The sequence below is a fragment of the Biomphalaria glabrata genome, chromosome 6, assembly GCF_947242115.1.
Source record: "Biomphalaria glabrata chromosome 6, xgBioGlab47.1, whole genome shotgun sequence".
NCBI lineage: Eukaryota > Metazoa > Mollusca > Gastropoda > Planorbidae > Biomphalaria > Biomphalaria glabrata.
The window spans coordinates 2,170,330-2,193,888 of record NC_074716.1 but is presented as its reverse complement, the minus strand read 5'-3'; the positions used below and the strand labels follow the sequence as shown (position 1 = coordinate 2,193,888).

The 23,559-nt window shown below is 35.2% G+C and overlaps 2 protein-coding genes across 5 annotated transcripts in view; one reads left to right on the top strand and one right to left on the bottom strand.

Annotated features, from left to right (window-relative positions):
- LOC106073873 (uncharacterized) overlaps window positions 1-12,662 on the top strand; it is a 64,865-nt gene extending 52,203 nt beyond the window's left edge. The window contains exons 3-7 of the mRNA XM_056031893.1: window positions 1,589-1,621; window positions 3,309-3,368; window positions 5,559-5,613; window positions 6,342-6,529; window positions 7,159-12,662. Coding sequence (XP_055887868.1) covers window positions 1,589-1,621; window positions 3,309-3,368; window positions 5,559-5,613; window positions 6,342-6,529; window positions 7,159-7,403 — 581 coding nt within the window. The 3' untranslated portion in view covers window positions 7,404-12,662. The remainder of the gene's footprint in view (window positions 1-1,588; window positions 1,622-3,308; window positions 3,369-5,558; window positions 5,614-6,341; window positions 6,530-7,158) is intronic.
- A 498-nt stretch (window positions 12,663-13,160) lies between these two features.
- Window positions 13,161-23,524, bottom strand: LOC106080046 (F-box only protein 21-like). 4 transcript variants are annotated; one of them, XM_056032355.1, is made up of 9 exons: window positions 23,386-23,524; window positions 22,767-22,819; window positions 21,722-21,854; window positions 20,792-20,892; window positions 18,988-19,086; window positions 18,275-18,393; window positions 18,082-18,126; window positions 17,590-17,700; window positions 13,161-17,100 (listed from the first exon to the last, which is right to left on the bottom strand). In XM_056032355.1, the coding sequence occupies exons 3-9, from the start codon at window positions 21,850-21,852 to the stop codon at window positions 17,005-17,007; spliced, it is 702 nt and encodes a 233-aa protein (XP_055888330.1). In that variant the 5' UTR covers window positions 21,853-21,854; window positions 22,767-22,819; window positions 23,386-23,524; the 3' UTR covers window positions 13,161-17,004. The 4 variants fall into 4 exon arrangements, with proteins under 4 accessions (XP_055888330.1, XP_055888328.1, XP_055888329.1 ...); XM_056032353.1 differs by having other exon boundaries at window positions 22,767-22,826; window positions 23,386-23,521; XM_056032354.1 differs by lacking the exon at window positions 23,386-23,524 and adding an exon at window positions 23,221-23,365 and having other exon boundaries at window positions 22,767-22,826.
- Between the last annotated feature and the right edge of the window lie 35 nt (window positions 23,525-23,559).

The window sequence follows — 23,559 nt, the reverse complement described above, 5'->3', positions numbered from 1 at the left end:
TAGTTCTGTTGATTTGTTTTGGTGTGCACATTTCGGGTGTTCCTTTCGATTTCAAGATAACTACATCCTAGTCCAAAGCATCACGACGGGCAGTGGCGTAGCAACCATAGCGCGAAGGGGTTCAATGAACCCGAGCCCAAGTCCAAAATGTGCCCGCGAGGGTATTAAAAAAATCTTTCTCTCTATTTCTTTTTTTAACCAGCATTCGAGAATTAAAAAAAAAAATTGATTCATTTTCCGTATTCGTTGTATTCATTTAAGGGAAACCAAAATAAATCTGATTCATTTCTGGGATTTAATCTAATGATTATCACTTCCGACTTTTATTAAAGATAAAAACTATACAAGTCAATCTTCCTGGCCCATCCGGTGTACTGAATAAAGACGCATTGATAAACCACGAAAGCGAAATACTTTAATAACCAGTTACAACAGCGGTTCTCAACCTTTTTAAGGACGGCGACCCCTTTAGAACCCCCCCCCCCCCACACTCTGCCGCGACCTCCTAACACACACACACACACAGCAATAGAAGAATAGACAAAATGCAATCCGTATTTTCGATGGTCTTAGGCGACCCCTGGCGAATTGTCAATCGACCCCCCAAGGGGGATCGCGATCCACAGGTTGAGAACCCCAGAGTTACAATGTATACATTTTGGTGCACCTTTCAGCACCGTAGAATTTTCGCTGTTTAGTTGGCAACAGTGATCTTTTCATACGGCGACCTTGACATTGTTGATGTCGTCTGTTCATTTTCTAACGTGTTTCCTTATGGACGCCACATTTCTTTATATTGCTTTCTTTTCTTTTTCTCTCCTTCTGCATTGTGGTGCGGAAAGAACGTCACCCAGATCTTCAAAGTCAAAGAGCAGATAACCTAGGGACTCGCGTAGGACGTAGCCATCTCCTTTTATTTATTTTTTTTTGGAAGTAACGTCTGTATTTTATAAGATAAGATAAGAAGACTCAAAGATAGAGGCGCATTTCTTATTCCTTATGCTAGAAAAAATTCATACAAGGGTTCCTTTTTTTCCCTAGCGCCATTAGAGAATGGAATGGGTTGCCTGAATCAGCTAGGAAAACCAACGACTTGGCAGAGTTTAACTCATTGATTAACACGCATGTCTAGACTGACACACGAAATTCGCAGCACTTAATTATCTTCTTGTTAGAAGTAACGTCTGTAATTATAAGATAAGATAAGTCCCATTATTTTCTTGTCACGCACGGGACGTCAGCGGTACCTCGCATGGAATGGACTCAAAAGTAAAAAAAGTGAAAGTTCTCCTTTCAGACTTTGCGATCTATAGGGCTGATGATGTCAAGGTCACGGGTTCGAATCCTGGTGAAGATTAGGATTTTGAAATTTAGATTTTTTAAAATTTGGATCCTTGAGCGTCTCCGAGTCCACCCAGCTCTAATGGGTACCTGACATTAGTTGGTTGGAAGGAGAGCTTTACTTTTTACCTATATATAGATATATCTATATAGATAGACAGACAGACAGACCGACAGACAGATAGATAGATGTCACAGCACCCAGCAGTTTGAAATGAGACTAACTTCTACTTTCGATTTGTTTCAGATTCAACATCGAACACGTCAGTACAGTACGATGGTATGTAGACCTACACACTTTCTATTAGCTCAATCAACTAAGTAACTGTGCACACACCACTTTTAAATCACTTAATGAATATATATATATAAAGTTGTTATTGAAATAGTGAACAGTGTGTATAATTATACACATCATATATATGTATGTATGTATATTAGAATGTGTTGGATACTAAGAATATGATGGAAAAGGATTTAAAGTAATATAAATGGTGTAGTCAAAAACAGTGCATCGAAATGAAGATAGCTTGCGGGAATGGGCGCCCAACATTGTTCGCCAGGATAGGGCGCCCGGTTTGACAGACATCACTCAGGAAAAGTTCAACACTCTAGCTGTAGCTATAGAGGTCAAGTTGCTGTGGGCGAATTTCTTAGCAACATGAAAGACATTATTTCACAGAGTTTTTGTTTTTTTTATGAATTAAATTTAGTATTAGCTGCAATCTGCATCATGGATTTAGACCTAAATTGATCATAGTGCTAGATACTGAACATCAGAGTTTTAACAGAAAGTTCAAAGAAATGCAGGGTGTAAACCTGAATGCAGGATCGGAGAAGTCCTTAAGCTACTTAAGATTTAATCAACATGAGGCAATTTTAGCTTTGCTCTTTCTTCAAAATGATTGAAAATATTCCTGGAACCCTACCCTAAGCTATGGTATGTGCCGCCTATGGGAGAATCCACCACTGCCAGTACGCTTGGGTCTCGTTCGCATGACTAGGAAAGAGGGGGGTCTAAATCCAAAGCTCTGCTCCCCTGCAGCTATACCCAGACATGGAAGGGGCTTCGGAAAAGATCAAGAGCCTGTGACCCTTAGTCAGCCTGCAGGGTACGGTGCTACACCCTGGCAGAACCTGATAGCAAATTGTATCGGCACCTGTTGTTCCTTTGGATACATCCGCTGGGTGGAGAGGGGGAACTGTTTTCTGTGGGTGACAACGTCTCAATCATAGCCAATGGTCAACTTATCCATTTATACCTGCAAGATGTCCGTAAGGACGTTGGGTTGTGGCTCCCTACATTGTACAATATATACACACGTAACCAAATCGTAGTTGGCGTATTGATTTATGAATGTCAAACTTGAATAAAACTTATACCAGCATCTTTTAAATCAAACTTGAACATTGTTTGTTATTAGCAGTGTATATTGTACATCTTTCAACTTAGAACGTGGATGCTTGTAGAAACGCAAGTGTAGAAATAATATTAATTTAAATCCAATATCAACTAAATTTAAACTGCACTTCTTTTTGTGTCTCGTCTCAGATTCCAGTTTGTCTCCCCTCTTCAACTATTTTTGCTCTATTTATAACCTCATTTGCACATTCCATAACAGAAATACACAATATGTGCTTACGTCTGAGGGGCACCATCCCCCACCCTTACACACCCAAGTTCAGATTGTAAGCACATATGTGTCCTTGACCCCTGCAGTCCCCTTCTCTTCATGCCCCTGGGCTTCCCTAGATGCATCACTATGTTATCAGGTTTTGGTTGAAATGGTTCTTATACAATTGTTTGCTAACTAGAGGAGACTTAGACCACCCTCCCGCGCGTTCGGCGCATTGGGCCGTAACTATAGGAGAACATAGATCTAATTATTTCAATATTAAACTGACCAACAGATAAAGATAAAGGTCAACATGTGATGATATGAGTCATATTGATTTCATATTTGCAGATGAAGCTGACTGTCCAAGTTGTGACATTGGAGGGCGTATCGCTGGAGCAGTTATCGGTTGTAAGTAATATCGATACTGTATTCTTATAGCTATGATTAAAAACTAGTATCGGGTGTAAGTAATATCTATACTGTTTTCTTAGAGCTATGCTTCAATGCTGGTATCGGCTGTAAGTAATATCGATACTGTATTATTAGAGCTATGATTCAAAGCTAGTATCAGCAGTAATATCGATACTATATTTTAATGCTTTTGATTGAAAGCTGGTATCGAAAATAAGTAATATTGATACTGTATTCTTAGAGCTGTGATTCAAGGCTGGTATGGCTTATTATGATTTGCACATGCTGCAGGTTAGGTAATTGATATCCACGATTATTTGTTTTGGAATCGAATCATACATTCTTGGGATGTCCACTTAATTTTTGTCCATGGTATTGTTAAGAAAACCTTTGTTAAGAATGGTTGCTTGGTCATGTGATGTGCGATTTGTCGCAGTAATAGTTCTGAGTTCAAACCCTATCTACACCTGACCTATCCAATGCCGTACTACTGGAGGCCTGGGCTAAGAAGTCATATCGTCATTTCCGAAGGAACACGCAAAATTAGAAAACAAATAGATATTTCAATTTTAAAGGCATCGTTATTTTAAACTACTACATAACGAAAGTACTGATCAAATTATAGAAACCCTTCATGGGTGTCCTTTGTAAGGAAACATTTGACCACAGATGTCCAGTGATCGTCTTCTGTTGTTCAATATAAGTCTACAAATGTAGTCTGTTTACATTTTGCTATTCTTGCTAAAATGCTAGTCTTTGTTTTGACTAGTTGCGTCATTGTCCAAACATATTCTTATCTTATATAATACAGACGTTACTTCAAAAAAGAAGATGATTACGTCCTACGCGTCATGCATTTAGTCATGAATATTAACCAATGACCTAAATTCTGCCAAGTCACTGGTTTTCCTGGCTGGCTCAGGCAACCCATTCCATGCTCTAATAGCACTAGGGAAGAAGGAGCATTTGATTTTCCCTTTCTATGAAACAAATAACAAATTCCTAATCGTGCCGTAACATCATACAATCTGTAATATCATACAATCTGTAACATCATACAATCTGTAACATCATACAATCTGTAACATCATACAATTTGTAACATCATACAATTTGTAACATCATACAATCTGTAACATCATACAATCTGTAACATCATACAATCGGTGAATCTTAGAGTGTTTTTGTTGTTGTTGTTTGAACATTGGATGGTCCCTCAGCTCTATGGAATTATTTGTGTTACCTCCTCAAAATAGATTTGACTTTTCAACATTTCTACAAAAAGAACCAATTGATTGGATCACTTTGTAAACACATGAAACACTACAAGTTAGATGCACTACAAATTAGAAACACTACAAATTAGAAATAACACAAATTAGAAACACTACAAATTTAGAAATACTATAAATTAGAAGCACTACAAATTAGAAACACTACAAATTAGAAACACTACAAATTAGAAATAACACAAATTAGAAACACTACAAATTAAGAAATACTACAAATTAGAAGCACTACAAATTAAGAAATACTACAAATAGAAACACTACAAATTTAGAAATACTACAAATTAGAAGCACTACAAATTAAGAAATACTACAAATTAGAAGCACTACAAATTAGAAATACTACAAATTAGAAGCACTACAAATTAAGAAATACTACAAATTAGAAGCACTACAAATTAAGAAATACTACAAATAGAAACACTACAAATTAAGAAATACTACAAATTAGAAGCACTACAAATTAAGAAATACTACAAATTAGAAGCACTACAAATTAGAAATACTACAAATTAGAAGCACTACAAATTAAGAAATACTACAAATTAGAAGCACTACAAATTAAGAAATCCTACAAATTAGAAGCACTACAAATTAAGAAATCCTACAAATTAGAAGCACTACAAATTAAGAAATACTACAAATTAGAAGCACTACAAATTAGAAGCACTACAAATTAAGAAATCCTACAAATTAGAAGCACTACAAATTAAGAAATCCTACAAATTAGAAGCACTACAAATTTAGAAACATTAAAAATTAGTAATGCTACTAATTAGAAACACTACAAATTAGTCTTAACATATGTGAAACTGGATCCAGTTAATAATTTGAGAAAATATATTTCTTTAAACAAACAAAATGTTGCTTATAACTAATTGATATTATTTTTCTCCAGCCTTACTGTGTGGGTTTTTGCTTGGTGCTGGACTTATGTATTTCTACTTAAAGAAGTAAGTTCAATCTATACAATCAACACTACATCTAGCTATGTATCACAATCAAGTCTAGCTATGTATCACAGTCAACCCTAAATCTAGCTATATAGTACAGCTTCAAATTTTGATTATCGGTACCCTTGTAGGTCAGATTAGGTCACAGAATATAAATTCACACTATGTATACATTATCTATGTATGGCAATCTGAGCATTAAAAATAGGAATAAACTTTATAGAATCCTAAATGCTGCTGGCAAAATCATTGGCAAAAAACAAACCCCATTTGGGCAGTTGTTTGAGACAAACATCTATAAAAAAACAAGATCCTCGAAATAAAGAATCACCCTTTGTGTCAGGATTTTGTGATTTTACCATCACAAAAGAGATACAAGACACCGATAGCAAAGACAAACAGACACAAACACTCTTTTGTTCTCCTGGCAATCAAATCATTAAATAAGAACAATCTGGTATAAACTTTGTCACATGTAAACTATGAGTGAGTCTGGTGTGAATGTACATTTTGGTTTCTTATAGATATAATGTTTTTTGTTTGGTGTAATGCACAAATTACGGATAATAAAGATTATTATTATTATTATTATTATGTTAGAAATGAACGAGTAGTCTTTCTCTGGCGCTGCCAGGGTCGAGTTTCGCTAAAGAGAAACAAAATTCATCGTAGTCCCTTTAACAGTTTCCACTGAGGAATTATTATTATTATTATTATTTACGTCACAGATTTCAGAATATCTATGAGGAGCCTGTTCCACCAAAAGATTATGATTTACCAGACACTCGGTTGGATGTTAACCGAAATGACGACTCCACATACGAAAGCAGCATTCCTATGGGAGGAGACCAGGCTGGCGTCAAGAACCACAAAAAACTTGAGAGGCTTGTAAAAAAGCCAACCCAGAAAACTCAAGGTAGTTTATCTTTTATCAGTTTTATTGACTGTCTTGGTGAAGACTGGGATTTGTGAATTACCGGGTTTTTAGGACGCCCCTGAGTCCGCCCAACTCTGATGAGTACCTGACTTAAGAGGGGAAAGCAAATGCGGTTGGTCATTGTGCTGGCCACATGACACCCTTCTCATTAACCATTGGCCAAAGAAACAGATGACCTTAACCAGTAGCAGCCCTATGGGGTGGCACATGACACCCTGCTCTCTAACCGTTGGCCAAAGAAACAGATGACCTTAACCAGTAGCAGCCCTATGGGGTGGCAAGTGGGGCAACCGGCCCAGGACCTGTGCCTGAGGGGGCCCCACAATCGTAGATTTCCTTGTCACTGTCCAGCTTTGCAATCCAGATTAGTTCTCATTAATTATAATTTGTTACTCAATATTTCAGTATATATGTTCAGGGCCCCATACTCTGCTAAGGCTGCCTTTAACCTTAACATCATCTGCGCTATAGATAGCAAGGTCTGAGAAGGAACAGTTGCTTTGACTGTCATAAGTTTTGAGGAGTTCACAGTAGCATGAAGAAATCTTTGACGCCAAGAATATTTATTTGAGCTTTGTTCCTAATCCATGTTTCTTTCTGATTCCCAGAGCCCATTGAAATCCCTTCAGCCGCCACACCTCTGATACATTTCTACGAAAGCCCAGGGGAAGACAATCCTGGCATTGTGGTAACTCCAAGCAGTACCAAAAGCATCGTGGACGACGGTGGAATCATGTACTCCAACACTGGAGCCGAGAGCCTCAATACTCAGCCCTACGAGTCTCTCGACATCATTCCAGAGGAAGTAGAATATGAGAATTCCAAGTTCAACAATTATGAACAGATGACCTAAAGGTTTAGACCAGTGGTTCCCAAACTTTTCTTAGCGGAACACTTTGCACATTCTGGGTATTTAGTGCAACACTTTGGTTATTTTTCTGAGAAATTAATTCACGTGGTGGCCTACTAGTTAATTGTTCCAGTAGTTTGTGGAACACCTAGTCAGGCCTTGCAGAACACTAGGGTTCCATGAACATAGTTTGGGAAGCACTGGTCTAGACTATACTGCAAACACAATACAAATATATGACATTTATATCATTTTGTTCTGGAATAATGTTTTTGTTACTTACAAATGTATTCTTTTATTGAAAATTTTTATCAGTTTTGTTCAATGAAATAGTTTGTTTTTATTATATTACTAGTATAGTTTTCAAATAATATTATTGATATTTTTTGTAAAATTGTTTCTTATTTAAACTATTGTTGAGTATACCAACTTTGTTTTGTAGTAGGCTACTCAGATATGATAAGTGAATGTTTTTTAATTTTATATGTATTCAATCTTTCTCTCATAAAATTCAAGATTATAATTATGCTTTTTTTTTTAGATTTAAAATGGGTTTTGCTTTGTGAAGTTTCTCTCTTGCAATGTGTTTCTATACATTCCCTTGCATAAAGTGCTTAAGTTATTCTACTTTAAATTTTTTTGTAAACTTTAAATTTGGTCTCTGCAGAGATTAAAAAATTGTTTTTGCTAATAATAATCCTGTTAGCTACTTTATGGTACATATCAAACATAGATTTCAATGTTGTTTGGGTTTTTTTAAGTTTCATGAGTATATCGTTTTGAGTATAAGTTTTAGATGTTCCTTCAGAATGGTTGGTGATGGAAGCTGGCAGTGTTCCAAACTCACAATTATTGTGATGACAGTCCGAAATGAATACCACATGATCAGCAGATAGTTCAAATGAGCCTTCAATCATTACCACCCATGACTAAAGCATAGTTGTTGTATACACAAGCTTATATTATTTTTTAACCATACTAATTAAAGCTGGATTAGATTAGTTTATAATTGAAATTATATAATACTTAGATTGACACAAAGATACAGGCACATTTCTTATTCCATATTCTAGACCAAATTTGTACAAATACTCCTTCTTCCCTAGTGTTATTAGAGCATGGAGTGGGTTGCCTGAGCTAGCCAGGAAAATCAACGACTTGGTAGAGTTTAAGTCACTGATTAGCATGCATGACTAAATTGACACAGGGGCATGCGTAGGACGTAATTATCTTTTTTTTTTTTAAGTACCGGTTACATCAGTAACTTATAAGATGTAGCAGTTAATTTCATTATTGTGAAATGAATATTACCTAAACTTTGTGAAACAGATAAGGCTTAGGGTTGCAAGCTGATGGCTGCCTGGCCTTGTGGTCAACCCTTTGGTCTGTTTTCTAGATGGTTCTAAATTCAAACCATACATACTGTCACTTCCTGACCTCCTGAAGCTGATGTTGGCTCTGAAGCAATAATCGCCATTTCTGAAACTCAACAAGTCAATACTGTAGGATAAGGATAGAAATAGTGTGATATATTTATTTATAACTTATGACTAGAATTCCTAACCAGAAAATGTAATAATCCTCATATCCATGTTTTCAAGTTTTCATTGATGACTTATGTTCCAATATGATTCAATGATCTTTATTTGTACCGTATTTCTTTGATCTTTACATAAACTGCTTTCTGCCTTCATAAACTGAAGAGTGCTTATAATGCTAGCTTCCAAAATGTATTTATTCTTAACATTGCTCTCTTCCTGTAAGACAGTGGTTCCCAAACCTTTTTCCTTTACGGAACACTTCGCACATTCTGAGTAGGCTATTTAACGGAACACTTTTCTTCTTTTTTTTAGAGAGATTTTAATTCACGTGGTGACCTACTTTTTCATTAATCCAGTAGTTTGTGAAACTTTTGTAGAGTTCCACAGAACACAGTTTGGGAACCACTGCTAAAAGACAATCAATTAAATATATTCCATGTTCATGTATACATATCAATAGCTGTGTTCTTCTGTGAAGTTAGAAACAAGAGATACATTTCAGAGGCTTTGGCCAAATGCTTTACTCTGTGCCTTTACTTGGAATTCTCATATTTTTACACATAGAACCCGCTGGTTTTACAAACAGTCAACAGCTGTGTAGGTATACAAAATTGATTTTACTCATATAAATAGCATAAATGAGACTATGGACATAGGGGGTGGGTCTTTATACCTCCTGTGGTTGTGAACTGTACATTGGAAAGCTTTAAAAACATCTCATTCCAAACCTTAAGAAAAGAAATAGCACTGATGATAGTGCATTATGTACCGGTAGATTACTGCCAATCACGATTTGCATATGCGGAATACATAAGGGTGGGGGGTCATACGATTTTGTTTTTACTGATTTTATAATTAGTGCGGGGTATATGTGCGAAAATGTGATAATCTTATTGAGAAAAAAAATGTGCTCAGATCATTATATGTCCTTGTTATAGCATGGGCTCATTATGTAGCCTTGTTATAGCATGGGATCATTATATGTCCTTGTTATAGCATGGGATCATTATGTAGCCTTGTTATAGCATGGGATCATTATGTAGCCTTGTTATAGGATGGGCTCATTATGTAGCATTGTTATAGCATGGGACCATTATGTAGCCTTTTTATAGGATGGGCTCATTATGTAGCCTTGTTATAGGATGGGCTCATTATGTAGCCTTGTTATAGGATGGGCTCATTATGTAGCCTTGTTATAGGATGGGCTCATTATGTAGCCTTGTTATAGCATGGGCTCATTATGTAGCCTTGTTATAGGATGGGCTCATTATGTAGCCTTGTTATAGGATGTATTTCTATTTTATTTGATTTGATTTAAATTGCTACGCCAAACTCTGGTCCAATCTCTAGTGTGGACCTAACCAAACTCAGTGCATTCTGGTCCAATCTCTTGTGTGGACCTAACCAAACTCAGTGCATTCTGGTCCAATCTCTTGTGTGGACCTAACCAAACTCAGTGCATTCTGGTCCAATCTCTTGTGTGGACCTAACCATACTCAGTGCATTCTGGTCCAATCTCTAGTGTGGACCTAACCAAAGTCAGTGCATTCTGTTCCAATCTCTAGTGTGGACCTATGGTGAAAGATGGGAGAAGTTTCCCATGCTGCCTTTAGATTTAGGTGCTCCACAAACACAGCTTAGTTTAGGATTTAATTTTTAGCCCCCCTTGATAGGTGGCCACGTTGCTTATACTACTCAACCACACTGTCCATTTTTGTGAATTTTTTTTAAAAACTTCTTTTATTTGTGTCAAATTAAAAAAAAAAAATTTCTTAAGATTTTTTTTTTTTAATTTATATTGCTAAGTTTGAAATGCTGTCCTTACTGCTTGATTGACATCTTTGAAAAAAATTATAGTGTCCAGAGTAGAGCATAAAATCACTTTCTAAAGCAGGGGTTCTCAACCTGTGGGTCGCGACCCCCTTGAGGGTCGAATGACAATTTGCCAGGGGTCGCCTAAGACCATCGAAAATTGTCTACTCTTCTTTTGCTGTATGTGTGTGTTTGGAGGGGGGGGGGTCGCAGCAGAGTGGTGGATTGTAAAAAGGGGTCGCCGAGCATAAAAGGTTGAGAACCGCTGTTCTAAGGTATCTCTACGTCAAGAATAACCACAGACAAAAAAGTTGTCGATTTGTCTTTTTCCATTTTAGTTGTGCCAATAGTCTGTCTTTTTACATTTTAATTGTACAAAAAATCATTTGACATTTTTCTTGCAGTTTTATTTTGTGAGTGCCATGAGAGGACGTCAAAGACCTTTTTTTTTTTTACATTCTAGACAAATCAGCTTTTGTATAGAGCCTTTTTCATGGTTATAGCACTGCTCAGTGTGCTATGGTCAAAGCACTTTTGTGGATCAGTGGGAGGAACGGGTACGTGGGAGAAGGTTTCCATTCTGTCTTTAGATGCTGAGCACAACTCATCTTGAGTCAGCATTCGAACTCAAGGCCCCTTGATAGCTAGTCAAGTGGTTTATGCTTAGTAACATATTGCTTGTTTGTTTGAAATTAAAATTTCTCAGAAATTCAGGACAAACAAATAATAAATCTTGTCTTCAAGTTTGAAGATTAAGGAGGAGTGCAGTATTTCATGTGGTTAAACAGTCCTAGCTGAGATCTAGATCTGCCTATTTTGACACATCCAGCGCAGACAACCGTTGACTGCCGACAGTCGGTTTAGGTTCTCTTTCCGACGTCTACATCTATCCTTGGCTATCAATTTCCTTTTGGTCTCAAATGTGTATTTCCGGGCCTTTGTAATAAATGTCCAGCTGTCACTTTCGAAAGCCGCCAGGTGCTCTCTTCTTCATCAACGACCTTTCACCTGCCGTGCAAAACCTCACAAAGGGCAGCAAATGATATTGTTGAAAATAGCAGACGACCATTTTTGGAACCGATTTAAATATTCAATGTGAACGATGACCTTTCGAATGCAGTTTGGTCAAAGTTCAAACTATTAAATACTTGATCTATGCCAAAGGATATATCACTATTAAGTGCAGATCCTAATTGAAAATATCTCCAACTTGTTTTGTTGTTTTAAGTGTTTTGTTGTGGAAATGTTACAAATTACTGCAAACATTCCTAAAGCATGTGACTTGTCATTCCGAACTGATTCGTTGTACTTGATGAAGTAACAGCACTCCATTTCTTCTCTCCCTCTCCTATTCCAACTTTGGTGACTTCAGCAGTGGAAAGTTCCATTGTTTCGTCATCTAATATATGCTTTTTGTTGTATTTGTTTTGGTTTTTAAATTATGCATATATTTTTTATAATTTATAATTTTGTATTAGTAATAATCATCAAATGTATGAAATCAACAATTACATATCAAAGAACTCTCTTGGCATTTGTCAAACATGAATTATCTCCCTGCTGGCTTTCAGGGCATTGTTGTAATCTATAAATTGTAAATTGTGTGTCAAACCATTGGGCCAATACATTCTGTGTTCAACTATTGGACCAATACATTGTGTGTTAAACCATTAGGCCATTATATTGTGTGTAAAACCATTAGGCTATTACAATGTGTGTTAAACCTTTGGGCCAATACATTGTGTGTCAAACCATTGAGCCATTACATTGTGTGTCAAACCATTGTCCATTACATTGTGTGTCAAACCATTGAGCCATTACATTGTGTGTCAAAGCGTTGAGACATGTGTCTTACCATTTCTTTTTGTCTTTTTATTTGTTGACAGAAATAAAAAAATATTTTCCTGTCTTATTGTCCTTGTGTGTTGTTCTGGGTAACAAATTGTTTGCTGTAGGCAATGTGTTACAGTTGTGATTGATTGGCTGTTTGATATTGTGCTATGCACTTAGGACTGCTGTCACAATCTTCAATTCTGAAGTACACAGCTGCTATGAAGCTGGTCTAAGGAAGGTAATTTTCTGTTTACAGTAAAAAGGGAGACAACAAATGTTTGCTGTTTAGTATTAATAGATTACAACCTTTCATTCCTCTGTAAAAAAATGTTCATGATTCCCATTGTCATATAGTAATGAATTATTTCAGGGTTCAGTCAAAATGATTGTGCTAAGTTTGCTTGCAAAGGAGAAGCTTTATGTCAGTAAATGTCCATTTAAAACTCTGCCACAAAATGGCCTCAATCATTCTGAAGGGCCCCAATAACTAGCACACACTATCAGAGTCTCTACATGTCCATGCAGCTGATCAAATGGTGAACACAATGGTAAAAGATCACAACTACTGTATAGATATAGATTTTTCCTTTAATTCAATTCATAACTGGCATGACAATAACAATGCAGTCAGACAAAATAAATAGTGATACATTTTTGTTCCAAGACAGAAATCGTGTGTACACACAACTAAATGTGTTTGTCAATGTCAAGATCGCTAAGTCGAAAACTATGAAAAGATCAAAGGTCATTTTCAAATGCAAATAAGCACTGACAATTTTGTTCAGAAAAAATAGTAGTCAGCTGAAAGGGGATGGGGGGGGGGGGGGGGGGTTTACAACCTTTGAAATCAGGCAGCAGTCAAATTAACTTAAAGCATATTTACATAATGTATAAAGTAAGAGTCATACAAGTTACAACAAAATTCTTGAGCTATTGAAATGTCAGTTTCTACCTCATTTAATAATGACAATAGGCAAAATATAATCAGTAAAAGGTTATTTTAAAGATAATCAATATTACAATAACCCATCATACTTTTTTAAAATATGAACTGTAGTACACCTGTTCACTTTTTCATGCATGAAATTACAATTGTTATCAGAGGAGTCTGGGAAGGAAGAAAGAAATACACATTTTTACCGAGACTTCAACTTGACTACAAAATAGAAGTACTATGGTATTTCTAGAATCATTCTCACCCATTTCAACAACTTAAATATCCAAAAGATAATCATTTATAAAACCTAGAAAAATTTGTCACTGATCTTGTCTCACAGACCAGAACAAAAAAGCAATATCAAAGTTTCAATGCATTAGGATGAAAACCAACAAACATTCACAATGCTGAGTAGGTTGTAGCTTTTCCTTCACAAAATAAATAATCACGCTACCATGAAATGAGAATGTTCTTTGTTTGGCCATGTCAGACAAAATTCTATGATGGCAGTTGAAAATTAAAACACAGAATCTTATGCCATGAGGCTGTTGTCTGTTGAATTATGATTACAAGACTAATAAACAAATACCTACAAGTATTGCACAGCAGTTGAAAAACAAACAAATTACTCAACACAGTGGAAGCATTGACCTTATAAATTACAGAGGTTACTAAAAAACAAATCATTACGACAGACATGAACTCTGCCAAGTCGTGGCTTTTCCTGGCTGATTCAGGCAACCCATTCCATGTTCTAATGGCGCAACTAAAGCGGCATTGAGAATTAAGGTAACCGACCCCACTCATTTAGAATACAGGAAATACAAGACTAAAAATGTCAGAAATTTTAAAATAAAATATGGTCCAATACAGCTGTATGTAAGTGTATAGGTGAAATAAATATTTTGTTAATTCAAGGCAAAATTTGAGAACCATTTCAATTCAACTTTTTGAATGATTTACAATAAACATAGATAAATATTTCATTTTAATTAAATAATTAAACATAATTAATAAGACTTTCCCCCCGTTCGTTCTCAGCCTCATGTGACCCCATGGTTCTATTTAGTAATATGAACATCTTTAATAAAACAAAATATTTAAATTACCACAACCAAAAAAAAAAACAACAATTCTTTTACCATCACAAAAGAGATACAAGACACCGATGGCAAAGACAAACAGACACAAACACTCTTTTTGTTCCCCTGGCAATCAAATCATTAAATAAGAACAATCTGGTATAAACTTTGTCACATGTAAATTATGAGTGAGTCTGGTGTGAATGTACACTTTGGTTTCTTAAAGTTATAATGTTTTTTGTTTGGTGTAATGCACAAATTGTAAGACAAATTTCCATACGGACAATAAAGATTATTATTATTATTATTAACTTATATATTTCACACGAGACTAATGATAAAGCTATTCAATAAGTAAAACATACATAGAACAGATTAAGTAAAGAAAAATGTCACATGTCAGATCTAAGTGGCAGACGTTTAGTCAGGCTCCTTTAAACAATTCAATGTGGTTAGTAAATTGTCTATTGAAAAAAAAATCTTACTCTCAAACTAAAAATACCAAGGTCAAACAGCTGGGTTTTTTTTGGGTTTTTCTGTGAATCATAAAAACCATGCTGGAGATGGATAGGTCACACCCTTCGCAAGCCTGCATCCAACTTAACAAGTCAAGCACTAACCTGGAACCCCCAAGGAAAGAGGAAGAGGGGACGGCCCAGGAATACATGGCATCGCAATCTGGAAGCAGATGGGCAAAACGTGGGGACAGTTGGAGAGATTTGCCCAGAACCGAGACGCCTGGAGGAAGCTGGTTGGTGGCCTATGCCCCAGAAGGGACCACCGGCAGAGAGGAGATGAAACATCAGCAGTCAACTCAATATGAAAGACTTAATCTGCACCATGTTGGTCAAAGCACTTGGCACTTCAGACATGAACACTGGACATCCGGAGAACAATGACATTAACCAAGAGAGTAGTCATGACTTTTGGCAGCAAGTGAACAAGAAAATGAGATAATGATATCAGTTCTTTCAAAACATGAACTAAGTCAATGAAAACTAAACCAATACAACATAACCATTCATAGAGAACATAATTACACATTATTAAGGCAGTGTTTAAGGTAGCTACATTCTTCCTCTCCTAGCCAGCCTTTTGGCTGCTGAGCTGTGAGCTCTTTTGCAGACTGTGTCAAAGAAAAATAGTGTGCTGTTGTCTTCATTTGTTCAGCACTGCCATCTAGAATGTTATAGCTACTATATGAATGATTTACATAATGCGAGGGTTCTTTATGATGATAGAATAAGGTCAAGTTCAAACACTGCACTGCTGATTGTTTTACATGTTTAGGACACTCTTCAGAAATAAAGATTATTACGTCCTAGCGCAAACCCCCTGCAGGATGGCGTGGCATGGCAGCAGGCAGGGTTCGAACCTGGGACCATCAAGACAACACTGTACAGTGCATGCCTCATGCCCAAACAGCCATCAGTGTTGTGATCATGGTGTCACCATTGACAACGACAGTGTTTGAAATGAATATAACATCGGGTTAAATAGTTAACCCATAACGCCATAAAATGGAGGGCGGTCATTTGGGGAACCACTGATGACACCTGCTGAGCCCTCTTTTTTTTTTCAACAAATTTTTAGAGTTTTTTTTTACCCGAGTGTCCTTAGAGATGTCCTTAAAATATCATACTTTAAATCGAAATATTCAGAAAATTTGAACTAAAGACCTCTTAGAATAGAAGCCAAGCAGTTAACATTTTGGCCAGCACATCCCCATTAAAAGTAAATGAAATGAATAAAGATAGAGTCAAATAATGAAACATGTTTACCATCGCTATAACAAGGACACTGTTAAATCCATATCAATTCTAATATAATTGTTTTGAGCCAATGAAGTTGCATAACTCAATAATATCTTATCATTATCGAAAGTGAAATAATATTTCTTCAACAATTTAGAGATACCGCTTTGACGTCTGAACAAAATAATTGTAGCAACTCGAAATATTGTCTAAATCATTCTTATCTTAAATGATACAAACGTTACTTCAAAAAATGATTGTCTTTAAAATAATACAGACCTCTGCAATACTGTTTTCAGCCAAGGCATGAAAATCAAACCCAGTTGTGCTGGGAATTTTATCATTCTTATAATATGGAATATCTTTACTTATAGTTATAAACAGAACCATAAGTGGGTGCATCCTTTTTTAATCTATTCAGTTTATTCTATCTATGACCCGAAATGCAAAAAAAAAAAAAAAAAAAAAAAAAAAAAAAAAAAAGTAACTCTCTTTAGAAGTCAATATCATGCTTCCATGACCTGAATCTTACTTCCAGGGCCAGCAACTTTTACATTCTCATTCTGGATACAAATCGTACCAATGAAATGAAAATATACATTAAAAATAAAAATACTAAATTATGTGCCCCTAATTCCAGATACTTCAGTCTCTTGGATAGAAATATTTCAATGCGTGCCTCATGATATACTTGACTCCATCAAAAGAATCAAAATAGTTTTGTAAGTTTGGGTGCTGGATCTAAGACAAAAAAAAAAAAAGAACAAATTAAAATTGTGGAAATATACGTTTTAAAAAGTACGTCAGTATTAGAGAGAAAAGATTGAGAGAAGCAATGGGTGTTTTAAAGCCGCACTATATTGCATAGTTTCTACCTGGCATCAAAAGCTCGACATAAGGCTGACCACTAATAATAGTTCCCAGTTCCAAATTCCAGACCTTGCGATCTATAGGGCAGATGATGTAAAGGTCATCTGTTTACTGTGGCCAACAATTAACGAGGGTGTCATGTGGCCAGTACATTGACCAAATGCCTTTACTTTTCCCCGACTAATTTCAGGTACCCATTAGAGCTGGGTGGACTCAGAGGTGCCCAAAGATCCTGAAATTATAAAATCCCAGTCTTCACCAGGATTCGAACCCAGAAACACCCGGTTCAGAAGCCAAGTGCTTTACCGCTCAGCCACAAGGCCCCCTAACACTAATAATACTAATATAAAAATTATTTACTTCAGTATCTGTGAGAAGTTCGATATTCTCCTGGGGGACATAGGTCATCTGCGGCTCAGGACGATCTCTTACATCAACTAACAATGAATAATTTGGTATTTTTCTCCAGTGCTGAAAAAAATAATTTATAAACTGTTAAAAATCTAATGCCAACATTTTTAACACAGATATAATCTTCAATGTTTTCATTTGAGAGAAAAATAATTTATTGTAATCTTTTTGAAACAAGAAAATAAAGACAGAAAAATGTCTAGAAAATTTTTAATCACAATATGATAGTGGGCAAAATAAGGTCCTACGCTATTTTATTTCTGACAATTTATGGGGGGAGGGGGGGGGGAGGTGGAGGAACTAGTGACAAAAAAGTCACAACTATATTTAAAAAAAAAAAACTACAATAAAATTATTTTTAAAAAAGAAAAAAAAATTAAATAGACAAATGTAACCACAAAATTTTTTTGTTTTTTTCTTGAGCTATCGCCAGTGACTCACTCTTTTATCTGCAGGGTGCATTTGATTTAACCAATCCTCAGGAGCCTGAAAGAAAACCAATTCAAGAAAATAATCATTTCGTGTGTATCTAAATTGAGTTGCTACATAACCAACTGACACAGTGAACAATAGAATAATTAACGAGCTGCTCATCAGATTACTTGATAATGTAAAAAAAAAAAAGTTACACTACCTTTGCTATAGGGTCCCAGCCAATTATGACACCTCTGTAGCCCCAAATTTTATGTTTCACAACCTGTCCCACCTTGTACTTCACCTCTGATGGCCTTGGTGATCTTATATTGGTAGATGCTAAAATCAAATAACAGCAATGTGTTGTGACTTGAATACAATAAACTAACTACAACTTTACATTTACAAGAGCAGCATAGACAGTGAGACTACATATTCTGCTACATATTGCCTACACAACATAGCTGTCTAGTCATGTGCTATTTACTGTTGGCAGGATGGAAAGGGAACCTTAAATATGTTTTAAATTCAGAATAAGCTTGGGAAGGAGGTTGAACACAAACAAAGCATTTCATGACAAAGAATTTTTATTTTTATTTTGTCCTGCAAAATTGTAGCTTCAGTTTTTAATGGAAGAAAATTTGCAGCCATGATGGCCACTAGATCAGTGGTTCCCAAACTTTTTCCTTAATGGAACACTTTGCACATTCTGAATATTTAGGAGATTTTTAGTGAGATTTATTCACTGGTGGTTTTCTAGCTGAATTATTCAAGTAGTTTGTGGTACTCCTATTCAAGCCTTGTGGAACACTAGTGTTCCAAGGAAGGTTTGGAAATACTGAGCTAGATTAACAATAATATATATTTTGCTCTAAAGCCAAAATCCACAATCTGGAGTATTAGAAAGCAGACATTTATATTCACACCACCTACTTCCAAAATGACCTTGTGGATGTTTGAACTGGATGACATCAAAAGCCGGACTCTCTCCCATCTCATCGGTATCAAAAGTGAAAAATGTTTTGTGGCTCGCTGAAAATAAAAGCAAGTTTAAAACATTGTGGAACTTTATCCATTTTGTTTGGTGATAGTTTGTTACTCCAATACATCACTCACCTATATAACTATAAACCAAACAAAAATTAGTAAAAATACATGATAACCAACAAAAAAAAAAAAGTTTTTTCTTAGAAAGGTTTAGATTTAGATTTCATAGATTTAAACCAATTGCATTATATTTAAATCATGAAAACCAAAATAGAAATAAATTCTATTTCACCCACTATATAAAAAAGTCTATGCAATATGAAAAGAAATTATAAAGACATTTCTTTAAATTTACATATTTTTGACCGAATTATCTAAGTTTAATTTTTGGGGGCTACATTTTCTAGGTTTAATTGTCTTTGTGTTATTGTGTCTTAGTGTTATTTAAGGTTTGATTTGCCTTAAATTGTATAAATTGTATGTCAGTAATATGTAAAACATTAAAAACAATTTACATAAATGTCAGTAATTTGTGGTCAAGACACAAGTTTTTTATCATCAGGAATGCATATCTCTGAGCATAATCCAGTTTGTTTCTATGAATAGTTTTGTTTTAAATAGTGAGATGGCAATATGTATGTTTACTGATGCCTGCGCAATAACTGTTAACAGTGTCAAATATATTTTCCTAATAACAATGTGGGATGTGTGGCTCTTAACAAGATTTGGAGTTCATATCCTGACATGAACAGAGTTGTGTTTGTTGAGCACCTATAGGCAGCACAGAAACTTGTTTTCCCAAATGCCCAGTGCCCCCACTGGTCCACAAACAAGATTGGAACATAGCACAATGAGCATGCTATAAGCATGAAACATGCTGTATATAAAAGCAATTTATTTTAAATATATATTTTTAATCATAAACGAATAGATTAGTAAATTATGTTAGCAACTATGTCTTATATCTATAGTTTGAAAATGTACCCAGTGACTAAGACAAAGTTAAGGAATAAATGTTTCATGTTATGGAACACTCAATCCTTCACCAACTGAAGATTAATTTTATAGCCTCCGAGACTTTCCTTTAGATGTTGTATGATAATGAACATATAGACAAGTGTTATGAGATCTGCCAATGGTATGACTTGTAATGATGGAATTTCTGAGTTGTTCTGCTGGAATTCTGTGTTGTTCTGCTGGAATTCTGAGTTGCTCTGCTGGAATTCTGTGTTGTTCTGCTGGAATGCTGACTTGTTCTGCTGGAATTCTGACTTCTGCTGGAATTCTGAGTTGTTCTGCTGGAATTCTGAGTTATTCTGCTGGAATTCTGTGAATTTCACATTGGGATGCTTGGATCTAGTGCATGTACATTCTTTGTTTTGACTCCAGTGTAATACAAATCCATAAAGAATAAAGCAAAAAAAAGACAATCCTTAAATGGAAACCTGAATACTTTAAATAAACTCAACATGCACAGTTACATCTGAATTTCTTTAGATCTATTAAACCCATAAAATCATTACCAACAAACAAACTGTGAATCTATCATCATCTTCCTTGTATAGTATTTTTTTATTTCCTGATCATTCTTTGCATCATATAAAATACCCTAAGCCTCCTGTATGACAATACAGTGAGGCATTTGTATCAGGGTATGTAGCTGGGAATATCGAGATAACCAAACAAAATTCTGGGCTCAAACCGCATGAACAGGCAGCCATTGCTAAGTAATGTTAAAGAAGAAGCTTACTGCTCCAGCTGCCAACTTTCTGCCAAACATTGGAACACCAGCGATGCCATGAAGAGAACGACAGATAGTTGTAGTGAATATTGGTCAAGGATTTCATGAGCCTGGAGAAAAGAAAGAAAAAAAAACAACATTTGAGTCGTTTGTTACACAATGATTAGCAATGAAACTCAACTGTGGCATTAATTTGTATTGGGGTTGCAGTGGCTGAGTGGTTAAGCGCTTGAAATCCTGGGTTCAAATCTCGGGATTATAAGGGTGCCCTTGAGACCACCCAACTCTAAAGGGTAACTGAACTTAGTTGGAGAAAATAAAGGCGGTTGGTCATTGTGCTGTCATCAGGACACCCTGCTTGTTAACTGTTTGTAAAATGTTTTACATGTTTCAGATGTTCCTTCAGATTTGAAGATAATTTACTTCCTAGTCCAAACCTCCTGCAGGATGATGGGAGATGGGAGTGGGCAGGGTTTTAGCCAGGGACCTTCGATAAGTCCGAATAACAGTCCAGCGCACAAACCGCATGACTAGGTAGCCATCCAAACTGTTGGCCAAAGAAACAGATGACCTTAACATCATCTACCCTATGTATCGCAAGATCTAAAGGGGAACTTTACTTACTTTGTATTGACACAAAGAAAAACTGTTAGGACGATGGAAATTTATTTTTTTAAGTTTAATTACCATATTTATATATACTATTTATTTATACTATTGTCATTATTTATATACTTTTTTTAGAATGTTTTTATGTAAGCAATTAAATCTTAAGTGTTTACTAAATTTAAGGAAACTGATAGAGCATGCTGGGATTTAAATAAAGAAATTAGTCATCCTATCACAAGTTATGCTTAGTAAACAGATTATCAAAGACAGGTATTGTCTACAACTAACAAATTGATGACATCTTTAAATGAAATCAAAGATGACCGTTACCTTTTAAAGACGGCTTCTCTCTGACCTGATGGTACATACAGTGTATTTGAAATGTAATACTGTAAAGGAATGGCTAAAACCAACACAATGTAGAGTAGTCCCCCTCTTTGACCTACATCTGGAAACGGCATGGCTGAAATAGTGTTGTAATATTTATATTTATCAGTCCAACAGATTCTGAGGTATCAGAGCATACAAGAAAATGACCTATTGAGAACGCAGGCATATCCTCTGACGTGATGTCAACAATGGAGCAAAATAAAAAGCTGTCAGGTGGTCTCTTCTCTATCAGTTAAAACAAGCATCTAAGCTGAGCTTTAAAGCATTAATGGGGGGGAACCTCTGTTACGCTGACCATCATCTTTCAGCGCACTAAAAAAGAAGTGTCCTACAAGTGTCCTACAAAAAATGTGCAAGATCTAGGAAGAACATTGTGGACAGAGGTGTCCCCGCCTGTCTGTTTCATGGAAGGAACAAGGTGAAAGGGCTACTAGAATTCACCTGTAAATTATGTTTTTTTGTTACTTTATGTATTATAACTATATCTTTTATTCTTCTGTCTTGCAGTGTCTCAAAATTTAGTGATTTTACTAATGGTGTTACTCTATCAAACTGGAATATTCGTAACTTATAAATCTTACAGCTCTATTTTGTATTTGTTGTAGTTTCTTTACCTTTTCTTGAGTTGAGGGATCCCAAACCGAAGATGCATATTATATTCTAATATTGGCCAAACTAAAGTATTTTTATATTCTTGTTTGATTTGTAAAAATTTCTTTTAATAAATCCTAATGTTTTGCTTGATTTTTTAATAATTTCATCAACATGGGGATTCCATGATAACTTTTCATTAATAACAAGAAATAACAAAAACAATGAATTTGATTGATAAAGGTTTAGGATCAGCAGCGCTGCATATTGCAATGGCAATTAAATGATTGGCAATGACTAGATTCCTAGGTCTAGAGCTCCTATAAATATGATAATGACAATGAGAAATCATATCAATTATCTTATCATTCTCATTACCAGATTATGAGGTTACCTTTCTTTTTTTAAAGACTGTCACTCTTGAAGACTCTGTGTCTCTTGTAGTCTCTATTAACTATTAAGTAAGACTTAAAAGACTACTGTGTAACTACTAACTGTAACTTTCTTAGTAACCATGTCTAGCTAATCTAGTATTGTAATTGTGTATTCTAGTCTAGTAGAGCTTAACAATAAATTAAAACTAATACTAATAAGATAATTTAAATTTAATAACTTAATTAATACTTAATTGACTTTAAAACTTTAAACTTTAGTCTTTAATACTTTAACTTAAGTTTAACTTTACTTTAACTACTTTAACTTAACTTTAAGTTTAAAATTTTAATAAATAATTAAACTTTAATTTAAAGTATTTAATTTTTTTAACTTAATAATTAAACTTAACTTAAAGTAAGTAAAGTGACAAAGACAGTCAAAGTCTTAATTTTTTAATTGAATGAATGTCTTACTTAATCAACTTTTCAAGACTTTTGAACTTTTGTCTTAATCTTAGAATACTTAGATTACTTAGAATTACTAAGATAGAATCTTACTAATCTTAGTGTAGATTTATATATAAAAATAATATACTATCTGAATCTACATAATAGATTTAGAATAAAGCATTCTGAGACCATTGATTGACTGATGGGTAATAGGCGGACTGATGTATCTGAGACTGAATTAGAGATCTATTGTTAATTCTAGATTAGATCTGAGACTGAGCTCAAAATAAGACAAATAGTGTATCGCCACGAAGACTTCCTTTGTGATATAAACAAACGCCATTAATTTTGATTGTCGTAAAA